Source organism: Desmodus rotundus, chromosome 1 (assembly GCF_022682495.2).
Source record: "Desmodus rotundus isolate HL8 chromosome 1, HLdesRot8A.1, whole genome shotgun sequence".
Taxonomy (NCBI): domain Eukaryota; kingdom Metazoa; phylum Chordata; class Mammalia; order Chiroptera; family Phyllostomidae; genus Desmodus; species Desmodus rotundus.
In genome coordinates this window covers 160,735,327-160,749,271 of record NC_071387.1, presented here as the reverse complement: position 1 = coordinate 160,749,271, position 13,945 = coordinate 160,735,327, and the positions used below count along the sequence as shown (strand labels likewise).

Below are 13,945 nucleotides of genomic sequence, written 5' to 3'. Positions count from 1 at the left end.
CATTAATACATGCATTTTTAAATGGCTCTGTAAATGCAATAGAGAATGAAGTCATATCCATTCACTTAAAACATACTGTTCTCTTTATAGCAAGTGGTAGCACTCTTATTAACATGCATGCAGGAGTGTCATGCATATTTTTATGTTTTGAAATTATTTTTAACTCCTTGTGACTGTCTGTTATTGTAAGTTGATGAGATCATTTTTAATTCCTGTATTTGAAGGTGTTGATTTTAAAAAAACTTTGTGTTGTTTGAGAACTTATGGCAGATAACCTCAATTCTGGCATTGAATCTGATGAAAATATTCTGTAACATTTGTTGTGGGTGTCTCCACATTGTTGCTGTGCTGCTGCTTACTGCATTTTGTGTACTGTTTCTCACAGAGTGTGCAGGTTTTTGACAGGGGTATATCCAAGCCATTTACTTCACCCTCAGGTTGTTGACAGAAATATTTTCAGGAATGAAATTAAAATCATTACTAATTACCAGAGAGTAAACCAGGATTCTTCCCTAGGTCTCCAAAGCCTTTCTCTGTCTTAGAGGAAATGAAGTTAAGGAAGGCATTCTTTCATTTGTCAGTCATTCAGCGAACCTTTACGAATGTGTGAATGTAGCTGAGAACCACACAGCGGGGGAAGGGTAGCCGAAGTCTCCGCCTCCAGAGGCAGCACGGAATAGCAGGGAGACCGCTGAATCCTGAGCCCTGGCACTTGAGTTCCAGGTCTAGTGCAATCATGAACTAGCTGCATAATTTTGGTAGATGTATATTTCCCAAGACTTTGGTTGCCTTATTTATAAAATTAGTAATGACACCAGTTCTAGCATTTTATTATCTTGCAACTTGGTTTGTCCCGATTTTGACCTCTGAAAATTATTTTATTTTATTTTTAAAATTTATTTATTTATTTTTATTCAGTTACAATTGTCTGCAATTTTTCCCCATCCCTCCACCCCACCCCAGCCAGTCCCACCTCCCTCCCCCACCTCTACCCTCTCCCTTGAATTTGTCCTTGTGTCCTTTATAGTAGCTCCTATAGACCCCTCTCCCCACTGTCCCCTCCCCACTCCCCTCTGGCTATTGTTAGATTGTTCTTAACTTCAATGTCTCTGGTTATATTTTGTTTACTTTTTTCTTTTGTTGACTATGTTCCAGTTAAAGGTGAGATCATATGGTATTTGTTCCTCACTGCCTGGCGTATTTCACTTAAGATAATGCTCTCCACTTCCATCCATGCCATTGCAAAGGGTATAAGCTCCTTCTTTCTCTCTGCTGAGTAGAATTCCATTGTGTAAATATACCATAGTTTTTGGATCCACTCATTTGCTGATGGGCACTTAGGTTGCTTCCAGTACTTGGCTATTGTAAATTGTGCTGCTATGAACATTGGGGTGCATAGGTTCTTTTGGATTGGTGTTTCAGGGTTCTTAGGGTATAATCCCAGCAACAGAATTGCTAGGTCAAAGGGCAGTTCCATTTTTAGTTTTCTGAGGAAATTCCATACTGTTTTCCACAGTGGCCGCAACTTGAACAGACACTTCTCCAAGGAAGACATACAGAGGGCCCAGAGACATATGAAAAGATGCTCAGCATCACTAGACATCAGAGAGATGCAATTAAAACCACAATGAGGTACCATCTCACACCAGTCAGAGTGGCCAACATAAACAAATCAACAAACAAATGTTGGAGAGGATGCGGAGAAAAGGGAACCCTAGTACATTGTTGGTGGGAATGCAGACTGGTGCGACCACTGAAAATTATTTTAAAAGCATGTCATCATTTTATAATTTGATTATTTCATTTACTATTTGACACCGAAGTACTTACGATCCCATTCTTCTCTTCCGACATCGTACGCACGCATGCATGCACACACATGCGCGCGTGCCTATTTTGAAGATGTGTAGTGCTTACCTTAAGGGCAAAATTTGGCCCTACTCTGTAAATGTGTTCAGAAAACAATATAACACAGATACTGAAGGCGGCTTGTTTTTAACTTGTAGCTAAACATGACATTCAAATGTTAATTGGATGAATAAATCTTGTTCATTTTACAGACATGGAAATGTCAATGGAATAAAACTATTTATCACAAGATAATGGTCGCCTGCCGCCGGATAAATGCCAAGATGAAGATACTTATTGAAAATGTATCAAAATATTCTATTGCTATTTATTGAAAATAAAGGTTGAGGAAAAGTTCAACTTTTCAGGTCAAACATGAGAAATGCTCTGCCTACGGTATTAGTGTAATCTATATCAGACTCAGTGTGCGTGGTATAGAAACATGGGGAAATACTAAGAAATAATGGTCTACGAAGGAACCTTTCAGCTCTGCAGCATGAGCATTACTGGAATAGTGCAGTGTGGGCTGGGGAAGACTCCTAATATTTATTTAGCTCTTATTAGGTGTCTGACACAGTCCCGAGTGTGTTCACTAATGTAAGCCTCGTGAGAAAGAGATTTGAAAAGAATTATTGTTCTCATTTTACAGGGACAGTTAAAAGTGAAATAACTTGCACTCACATAGAGAATAAGTGCAAACACTAGGGTGCAAATTCAGCCCGGACTCCAAATCTTCCTCCTACCCACCACATCTCTAATTATACACTCTAAGTCTGGGTGCAGTGCATTTTAGTTTTGGGGGGTTTTTGTAGATTATTTCCCCAAGTTTTGTTGCATATGGTAACCAAATATTTCTTTATATCTAATGATTTAACATACTGGTGAATTTTCTTTAAATGACACTGTCCCCTCGCCTAAGGAAAGTCGCACACCCTCACGCGTTAAGTCTGCGGGACCCGATGCCTCTGAAAGTGTCAGCACTGAAGTGTAGCAGTTAGGCCACCTTCCTTCTAGCAGTTTGTAGTTTCAAGTCTTTAGATTAACTTCCTGCTTTCTTTTCTGAACTTAGATATCAATTTTTCCATTTTACTTATCTTCTGCCATAGTGACCTTCATAAAATATATTTATTTAAGTGGTGAAGAATATAGATGAATAATTGAAGCTGTTTAAACAACAAAAAGGGGAATTATTGTTCATTAAAGCTTTTACTAATTTCTTCACACCAGTCCCTTCTCAGGTCCCTTCACCCCCAACATCACTCTGTCCACCTGCCACCAACACTGGGTGTTTATGTCCCCCTCCTCTGGACGGTCAGAGAACTGCAGTTTTTCTCTGGCAGCAACCATTTGCTTTCTACCCACTATTTTAGTTATTGACATACTATTGATACACTTGTCGTAGTTTCCCTAGTAATGAGGCAGACTTCTTGCTAGGATAAATTGTGTGTTTTCCTTCTCTCTGTTCCCTGTGATATCCAACAGAGTGATGAGAACATTATAGATACTCAACCAATGAGAGTGAAAGAAGCATGTGCGTGGTCTCTAGTTTTAAAGACTGCAGGAAGTAGTAAGACTTCAGAGGTATCCATAGTGCACTCTTCTGAATATGGGAGCCTGTCTACCTGGTCCTTTTCCTATGCTTGTGTCTATTAGTTCTCTCTAAAACACATTTGGATTTTATTGGTTTTGTAAAGTTCATAGAGGCATTGAATGAGCTGATAACTTAACTACTAGATGGTTACAAAGGAGAGAGACTTGAATGTTTAAATGTCCCTCAGGAACAAAATAGTAATTCATGTAGCACTCTTCTGATATGTAGACGGTATGTGGACTAGTAAGGATTTTTTTTCAAGTCATAATATTCTTCTGGTAGGTTTAGGTAGACACCAAGCACCACTGTGTCACAGGTTACTAACTGACAGCCTTTACATTGCGCTTTCACAGATGGAAGACCTTTGTCTCTGAAGGATATATGGGAAGGAGTCGGTGAGTGCTACAAGACGCGGCTGCAGCATGGGCCCTGGGACACTATTACCCAACAGGTTGGACAGTATTTTCATTTTATTATATGTGAGCCTTTCCCTCTGCTCGTTTTTTCATCTAGTTCTCTTTTCCCTACTCTTTTTCCTATCTCACTCTTCTACATACTTACAAATTTCGATCCAAAGACAGTTTACTTAACAAAACAAAACAAAACACAACACTTTTCCAGACCCAAGCTTGGGTTAGCCTCCCTGTTATCAACTCTCATAACAATCTGTAATTTTTTTCATAGTGCTTTTCACATTTTAAATTATATTTTGGATGTTTAAAAAAATTAATGCCTGTCCTCTGCACTGTATCGTGTCCTGTCACGGGGACAGACCCTGTCTTACTCTTCATTGTACACCCTGCACCAGCACAGTTCTTAAAATATAGTAGATGCTCAATAAAAATGTAGTAAGTAAATGAGAATAGAGACTAAATTGGCATATACACTAAAAACAGGTGATTTAGCTGGTGTCGCCTCTGATGTTTCAAAGTTTTACTTGTAGGAGTATTTGCCAAAAAATTAACTTTTGATTAATAATAGCTTCACATTAGTGATCTGAAAAAGCAGAGAAAATAGATCTGCAAAAGTAAATATAAAAGTAGATTTGCAAAAGTAGAGAAAATAGATCTGTCAATCATATATGTCATTATTACTGCCTTGCTAAAATCAGCAGTTAATTATTTTAGAAATTTTAAAATACTCATCACCTTGCAACCAATTATGGTTTCCTTAAATATGATTTTTATTCATATCAAAATCTTATTTTTCCAAAGCTCTGTTAAGTGTAATCAAAGCTTCCTGTAAAAGTGACTTTACCAACCATTAGCATTTTCGCGCCCACCTATGCCTTTGATCACAACAGTGACAGTTTACCTCCCAACCGGCACAAGAACCCTCAGCCTTTTGTCGGCAGTTCTTTGACAATGATTGCACGTGACCGTTTTCTAGGTTGTCATTGAGGACAAACTCGATTTAACTGTACATGTCTTTCACATTGCCCCTCAAAGTAATATTTCCCTTTTCCGTCCCACTTTGACTCTCCTAGATTAAACCATACGGCCTCACCTGCAACAAGCAGTAAAGCCTCCTACCTCTGGTCCTCTGCTCCTTTCCTCCCTGCCTCTTGCCATTAGTCACGTCTGTACTATTGCTGCTTTTATCTTACCCATGTGCAAACCCGCAGAAGATCCCCAAGGGCCTATGGCATGTGGTCTAAATGCCTCAGCTGGCCTTCAGTGGCTGTCACTTCCCTGGTGCCAAACATGGCCGGCCATTCATTTCCCTGAACCTATCTTGTGCATTTTGTTTTGGAATTCTTTCCAGGTTTAATACCATTCCTGTTGCCTTTGTTCTATCTTTATATTTTCTCCTCTTGTTCCCTGCCATGTTTCTGTCTCTGAAACCCACTCAGCTCACAAGAGCGCCCCCCTTTGAAATCCCAATTATGTAGAATAGGTATGCGGTAGTTGCTATGGTAAAGGATAATGAGATATATAAGCAAATCAGCTGTAAAAGATTTTTGGCAAGAGCATTTTATTTTCTACAAAATGTTTTAGATTGACCTTTAAGTGTGTCAAGGTGAGTGCTAAGAGTTTCAATTTCCAATGTCTTGCCATCAACCACAAGCCATGCAAAAATGTACACTGCAACATCAGAATACACAGGACCCCCAAAATGTTTGGTTGTAAGAGTGAAGGAGGATGGCAAAAGGTAGAGGGAGAGAGCATCCAAAAATACATGTTTTGAACTTTAGTGCCTGCTTTCTCAGCTCCTTCTCAGCCATATTTGCCATTGTGTGCCTGAGCCTAATTCTCACCCTTCTCCTTTTCTGTCTCTAGCAGATCTATTATTAACCTCCTCAGTGCAAGCCTATAGCGCAATTGCTGGCGGTCCACGTCACTTGGGTTTTAATTCCACATGTCTCTATTGTGACTCATGTCCTATGAACAGGACTTTGAAGTCAACTCTGTTTTCTTAGTTTCCCATATGATGTTATGAGTAGATTTCATTCAATTAATAGAACTCCCAAGTCACTAAACCAACCAAATATACCAGTCTGTATCTTACTTGTTCTTGATGGAATTGATTAATATCTTTCAATTTATAGCCATTTAAGTGTCATATTGATAGACTATTAGTATAACATTTTTCCTACCTATTGCAGCATAATAATAATTATCAAATCTGATCACAATAAACATTACTATTCCTAACACCAATTGTGGACCCACTTAATAGTAGAGATATTTGATATAATCAAATTACAACACAACTGTAACTTAGATGTTCCTTTGGGATTTGTCTTAAAGGGAGTGATTTGTGAACAGCTCTCTCACTTTGAATAACAAACTTTATTTAAGCTTTAGAATTGCTTATCACAGTGTATGTACAGGCAATAAAGACCTAGCAAGAGAAACACATTTGTTGCCATTGTACTACTTGGCATTAGAAAGCATCATGAATATTTCCTTTGAGGTCTTGGCTTTTAATCCCAGATTGGCTAATGGGTTGGTATTTATGTGCTCTTCTTTGCTTGTGATCTTTGAGAGGACGGGTCTTAATTTTTGTAAGGCTGCGTGTGGGGAAAAAACAGTGGGATGAAGCGGGAAGTGCGATGCGGGACAAGGGAAGAATGAGCTGATAGAATACAGGGGGGGCAAGAGGAGGTTGACAATTGTGAGTACACAACACAGTTTATTCTTGTATTATTATTTATTAACTATTGTATTATTTTCCCTACAAACAACTGTAAACCTCCTTTTGCCCCACCCTGTATTGGTGGCACCGAATACTAATAGATAACCATATTGCCGAATTACACTAAAGAACCACTAGCTTACAGACTGAACATGATAATAATATCCTGTCCTCGAGAGAGGCTTAAAAACAAAAGCAGCCTTTGCATAATACAAAATGCATTTCAGGTCATTTTCAGGCTTGATTGTGCTTTTATAGTTTTTTTGCTCTTTATCTTTAGTAATCACACTTCTATTCTCTCAGCATTTGTCTTGATGATAAGGACCTGCTCATGTCAGACACGAGCCCTCTCTTTTGAAGGCAAGCCACTCATGAATCTCATACATTTGATTATGGTGATTACTTATCTGCTTTTGTCCAACATTACAGACTACCTAGTATCTCAACCCTGCAGCCTAATAAAGAACTTCCAAAAGAAAGTTAAGTGATACCTAGGTTGGATCTGCCTAAGTTGGTAGAGTGAATATGTCAGTAATGATCACTGGGAGGTGTGGGCTCTGCGTTTAGGTAAAGAGCCCCTGTGAGCTTTGCACCATCTACAGTCATTAAACTAAAAACGCACACTTGCAATTTTACTGGAAGATATGTGTGGTTATGTATGTGGATGTATAATGGTCAGATAACTAATTTTCCTTACTGTTCTCTTTTTATAAATATATACAAAAGTAGAGATGATAGAATAGTGTACTTATAAACTCTTGGCTGGTATTATTATTATTAATAATATTATTATTATTAGCAGCAGCAGTAGTAGTAGTAGTAGCAGTAGCAGTATTTTACCTAATGTGGAATTTTTTGGAAGCCAATTCTAGACATCATATTATCTCACCCATAAATATGTAAGGAGAGACCTTTAAGAGGTAAGGGTCTACACAAATGTTTGTAGAGGCTTTATTCATCATAGCCCATGGAAACAACCCAGATGTCCTTGCGAAGGTGGATGGTTAAACTAACTGTTATAGGTCCTTACCATGGAATATTACTCAGCTCTGCAAAGGAATCAACAATGGATACACCCAACAACCTAGATGAATCTCTGGGTTATTGTGCTGAGTGTGAAAGGCCAGTCCCAAAAGACTGCACAGTGTATGATTCCATTTATTTAACATTTTTGAAAGGACAACTGTAAATTAGAGAACAGATACGTGGTTGCCAGGGGGTGAGAGAGGGAAGCGCTGTGGGGAAGAGATGGCTGGAGGGAAGTGCTGTGTCTGGCTGAGGCACTGTCAGAGCCTTGGCTGGAATGCTGTCTGTAGATTTGCAAGGTGTTACCCTTGGGGAGCTGGGGGAAGGGCGTGGGGGTCTCTTCGGATTGTTCTTTACAACTGCATGTGAATCTACTGTTGTCTAAACATGAAAAGTTTAATTTTTAAAAAATGTAAGGACTCAAAAATATAACCACAATTCTATTATCACAACTAAAATTTTAAATTTCTTAATACCTTTAAATACCAATTGATATTTAAATTTTCCCAAGTGTTTCATTTTTTAGAGGATCCAAATAATCTTTATATATTAAAATGCTTAACATCTCTTAAGACATTTTGAATCTAAGATTCCCATTTCTTTCTCTCTCTCTCTTTTTTTTTGCTCACAGTTTGTTGTTGAGAAACAAGGTTATTTGTCCTAAAGTATTTCAGTCTGGATTTTTTCTAATTGTATCTGTGTGGTGTTGTTTAATGTTTCTCCTGGTATTTTGTATAAACTGTAGTTAGATCTTGAGGTGTGACCAGATTCAGGTTTGGGTTTTTAGGCAAGAATACTCCTAGGTTCTGGATAGTTCCATCAGGAGGCACATGAAGCCTGGTTATTGCTCTTTTTTGTGATGTTAGCAGCCATTGATGATTACTACCCAGATTCATTAGTTCATTAGGGGTGCAAAATGGCGAGTTTCTAATTCTATCATTCATTATTTATCAGCTGGACTACTTCTGTAGTGACACCTTTTCCCTTACCAGCTTAGTTACCTGAGGTATGCCTTTCATAGAAAAGGCAGGGTAAGTACTTGATTCTTTATAGTCTAGCGTTCAAGATGAGTTGATTTTCAGCATCCTCCAAAGGTGACCAAGAACTTTTTTGTGTGTTTCTTTATGAGGTCATGGATATATTGTAAATGTTTTATGCAGTTCAATTCATTGTAGTGATTATCTTCACTGATGCTTGATTTGTCTTATGTCTGGCCAGTAAAAGTCTCTTTAACTTGGATCCTCAGCTATTTTGGTACTACTCAAGTAGCTTTGCTGGATTCTTGCTTTTTGGTGTGACTGTTGCACATTCCTGCCCAGACTTGGGCGTCAACCATTTTCCAAGGAGGCTTGCTTCCTGTCAGAGCCTTTGCCTGGGTGCTGGAGCCAGAGAGAATGGATTAGACTGAGACCACTCACCAGCTGTGTGACCTTGGACAAATTATGAAGACTCTCTTGTTCTTTCATTAAAGATAATGGTAGAATCTACAGAGAGTTGGTGGAAGACTTAGAAAAGAGGATTTTATATAAAACTCAACCTGCATCATATCTCCTTTGAAATATATTTGAATACCTGAACTGCACTTTAAATTTGGAAACCAAGGCTTTTGAGAACACTGTTTTCTCACTCCACATGCCTAGGGAAGTTTGTCTAAACACAAGTAAATGAATGACATTGGGTGGATAAAAGTGAAAAGGAATTCGCTGATTATTTTTTCTCATATGATCCTAAGCAAGCACTGTGAGAGAACTGGGTTAAATGTCTGTAGGGAGTGGAACAGGAGGGGCCTATGCAATGCGCATTTTGCATATTCCAAATACTACTGATTTCCTTTCATAGACTTTACCGTGACTAAAACAGGCCAACTATGATCACTACTTTCAGTGAGTCTTCATTATATTTCCATGAGGAATCTCTCAAGGCAAAAAAAAATCAAAACAACAAAAAAACAAAACTCTTTAGGTACTGTTTGGTGAGTAGATTGCTTTTGACTCACAGTGATGCAGGAAGTCGCTGGTTAAGGATTCTTAAATAATGAAGCTTGATATGTTGCCTGGTGATTTATAATGATGGTTGATAAGCTGATGATTTAATTGAGCTTCCTCTAGTAATAATCTTCAGTGCTCAAGTGAAGTTCCAGTGATTGGCTTTCTTCTGAACTCAGTCTCCCTGGAGTCTTCAGGCATCTCTTTTACACAACATCCGATAACTGACTTTTAACTGTTCCTGTTTTAAATAATACAAATCAATTAAAATACACAGCTGTTTAACAAAACTTCTTGGTGTTGGTATAGGTCTCAGTGGGTATTTCCTGATAGCTCATAATGACATCAATTTAGTGCACCTGGTAGGATCTGTGTGAACTGGAAGTGGCTTAATTCTTAAATGACAGGAAAATTAAGAAGCCTTTATGGATTGCCGCTGCTGCTTCGGAATCACTGCCAGTTCCATCGCTGGCTCTTTCTCGGTCGCGTTCTACGTAAATTGGGATTGCAGCTCTCATGCAATTGTTTTCACTGTAATTTGCTGCTAATTTGTTGATTCTGAGTTTCTAGGTATTCATTTTGGACATTAATAAGTCACTTGGTGGGTTGGTTTATAAATGTCAATGTATCTGTGTAGCCTATGTATAAATAGGTACTGTGTATACACAGTAAATGTGTATCACCTAATAGACTTCTGTAGAAACCTTCCAATGTTTTAAAAATACTCAGGGATTCCACCACACTTTCTGGTCTTAAGAGAGTGAAATATGCTTTCATTGTTGTGTCTCACCTTCTTTGGTATCTTAGGATAATATTGGCGGTGTTATTTTTGTCTGTTTTTCTTTGTAATTATTTCTAGTTTGTCAGTCCGCACATGCTGTGGGTACCTGCATTATCAAAGTACTTCACTTTCCATATTCATTTTTAAAAAATCGATTCAGAAATGTCTACTGCCAGATGCTCCATTGTGCTTTTCTTGTTTGGGGGCAAAAACACATAAATTTTGTTTGTTCCTCATACTTTCCTTGCATTAAGAAATATATGGAACTTCTTTTTCATTATCTCTAAGTAATTTTTCTCAAAAATTTTTTGGCTTTATACCCTGGAGTGTTTTTGGAAAGTCTTAACTTGATACTAAATGCTATTTAGACATTAATATGGTATTGCTTTCTTATTCAGCTTTTGCTTTCTAAAGTTTTCTGACCACTAATCACTAAGTGTTCAAATTAATCTAAATAAAAGAGAGCATGATTTATTATTTAAGACCCATGTCTTATTAAATTAATTTCTAAGGTGTTTTGTTTTATTCCATTTTAATGAGAATTTAAGTTATATAGTTAAACAAGAAATTGATTAGTTAAACAAAACGGAGAGCATTTTGATGGTTACCAGAGGGGAGGGGACTGTGGGGGAATGAGTGAAGAGGTGAGGGGATTAAGAGATACAAATAAATAGTTACAGAATAGCCATGGGGATGGGAAATGGAGTAGCCAAAGAATTTACACACGTGACCCATGGACTGAATAATGGTGGGGGGACTGCCTGAGGGAGTGGGGTATGCTGGGTGGAGGGGGGCAAAGAGGGAAAAATCAGAACAACTATAATAGGAGAATCAATAAAATATAATTAAAAACTAAAAAAATGTATTTCTTATAACTAACCAGATTATAGTAACGTATTTTGATTTTACTTCTTTAAATTTAAGTTTATTTCAGGAGATAATAAAAGCAAGATACTGGTAATGTTCTGTTATATGTATATCTGGTTGAGCAGAATATTGCTTTTTCTGATAGCTTTTTACTATAAAAATTATACATGTGCCTTAAATTTATCCAAAGGCTTCCTTTAAAGAATTTCCCAGCGTTTCATTGATCCTTGGAATTTCTATTCCTAAAAAAGGAGCAGCTTATAAATGTAAAAATCAAATACCATTTAAAATATTTAATAATTAATTTTGACATTACTCATCTTAGCACATTTCATTTTGATAATTACCTACCATCAATTTTTAATTTTTAATAAACATCAAGTTTGAAGAATATTTATATTCTCATTTCCAGTTTTTGAGGAAGAGGTTACTGGTGGGCTCTGAAGCAGCAGCCTGCGGCAGGTAGAGCAGCCTGGGGGCAGGGAGGAGGCCATGGGAGAGCGACTTTCAGATTCACTTACCCACATGGGTTTCAAGTCCCTTGTTTGGGTAAAAGCTTCTGAAGAAAGATGCTATTTTTTAAATCCTATTTTGGCACAGTAGTTGCTGCACATACGTATCCTATAATGCACTTATTGCATCATTTTTCATTCCACTTCTTACCCCTTCTGTTTCCCGTTTCACCTGTTGTTCTCCTAATTCACTTCTGTCAGCTGCTAAATGCCCCATATTGCATTTGCAGTCTATATTCTATCATTAAAAATTTAGCCAGTAGAGATAATACCAAAGTATACAAAGTATTTGTGCAAGTAATTACAATTATTTTATTGTGTGCTAATATTATTTTTGAGTATATTAATTTATTTCTATTTCCCTCTGTCCAATCTGAATTTCAAAAATATTTCAAGCAGTGTATATACATACACTATAACATAATACATATGCTGTAACCATCAAAGCAAGTGAAAAAGAACTGAGTGATGGAGGGGAAAAGACAGTTGTAACAGTAGACCTGGGCTAAGAAAGTTTCTGAGCTTTCTAGAATAAACAAGAGAAAAGGAAAGCTAATTAAATTCATTGATTTCATTCTGTTATGGAGGGAGGCAAACCAGTTTATCAGGAGAGACCAGCTTTTTTCTTATGTTTTAGGAAGATCACTTTACAAATATGAAAAAATTGTCTCTTTTTTAGACACCACTTAACTTTAGGAGGTGGGGATGGAGGGATGTTCAGTTGTCCTTGTGTGAGAGTTATAGTAATGTACTGTTTATGTAGGTTTATACCAAAAAAGGCCTAACTTGCAAATTAATGTTCAAGCTGAGCCTGCAGATGTATTCTGAGTGCTTGGAAATTTTTCTGAGTTTGAATACCTTTAGACTGGGTATGTGCCCTGTAGTTCATCGTGGTCACTTCCCCTCCCTATTGCCTCATACCCTTTCTATTTCATTTATTCATTTTGCCTGCCTGTCTTCTAAAGGCACTAGAGTTTGCCTCTTCTTGTTTTGATACAACATAGAAAGAAAGAGCTTAGAGATTCTGCGTGATTCTGAATGTGTGAATCTCAGTATGTATCTTGGACTATCCTCAAATAAAAGTGTTACCTGAGCTTAAATTTTTTTCCAAAGATTTTATTTATTTATTTATTTATAGAGAGGAGGGAAGGGAGGGACAGCAGAGGGAGACTGAGAGGGAGAGAAGCATCAATAAGTGGTTTCCTCTTGCACACCTCTACTGGGGGCCTGGCCCACACCCCAGGCATGTGCCCTGACTGGGAATTGAACCAGTGACCCTTTGGTTTGCAGGCCGGCACTCATCCACTGAGCCACATCAGCCAGGGCTAATTTTTTTAATAAGTTATTTTTTCTGATTAAAAAAGTAATACATAATGATATTTTAAAATAAGATATAGAATAGCATAAATTAAAAAGCTACTCAAACATTAAAATTCATCACTGTTAACATTTCAGTGCATAGCTATCTATAATTACTAAAAATTCATATAATTATGTATACATATGCAATACATATATTCATATATGTGTATATGTTATATATGAATATACACAAACACAAATGAGGTCATACTATGAACCTGGTTTTAAAAATTTACATCTTAGACAACTTTTTGTACCAATACTTAAATACATCTAAATTTTCCTTTTGATGACTGCGCACAATTCTATTCTAAGGCCATGCCGTAATTGTTTTAAACAATTTTATGTTCTGACATTGAGTTCTTTTCCAATTGTTTGTGTTTTATACAGTTCCTAAATGAACATTCTTTGAAAAAAAAAGATATTATTTATTTACTTTTAGAGAGAGGGGAAGGGAGGGAGAAAGAGAGGAAGAGAAACATCCCTGTGTGGTTGCCTCTCATGCACCCCCTACTGGGGACCTGGCCTGAAACCCAGGCATGTGCCCTGACTGGGAATCGAACTGGCGACCCTTTGCTTTGCAGTCTGGCACTCAATCCACTGAGCTGCACCAGCCAGGGCTTAAATGAACATTCTTATACACATAATTTATGCAGTTGTCAGACTAGTCCTTTGGAATAAATTCTTAGAAGTGGAATTGGTGAGTCAATGAATATTCACTTTCTTTTTTAAAGTTTTTTATTGTTTATGCTATTATAGTTGTCCCAAATTTATGCCCCTTTGCCCCCTTCCCCAGCCTCCCCATTCCACAGTTAATCTCCACACACTTATTCAT

General features: G+C 37.5%; 1 protein-coding gene across 7 annotated transcripts in view; it reads left to right on the top strand.

Annotated features, from left to right (window-relative positions):
- The window catches only part of ATG10 (autophagy related 10), a 227,089-nt gene that overhangs the window by 148,699 nt on the left and 64,445 nt on the right, over positions 1-13,945 (top strand). For all 7 annotated transcript variants that reach the window (XM_071219488.1, XM_053912117.2, XM_053912125.2 and 4 more), the window contains one exon: positions 3,793-3,890. In XM_071219488.1, the coding sequence (XP_071075589.1) occupies positions 3,793-3,890 (98 nt within the window). The remainder of the gene's footprint in view (positions 1-3,792; positions 3,891-13,945) is intronic.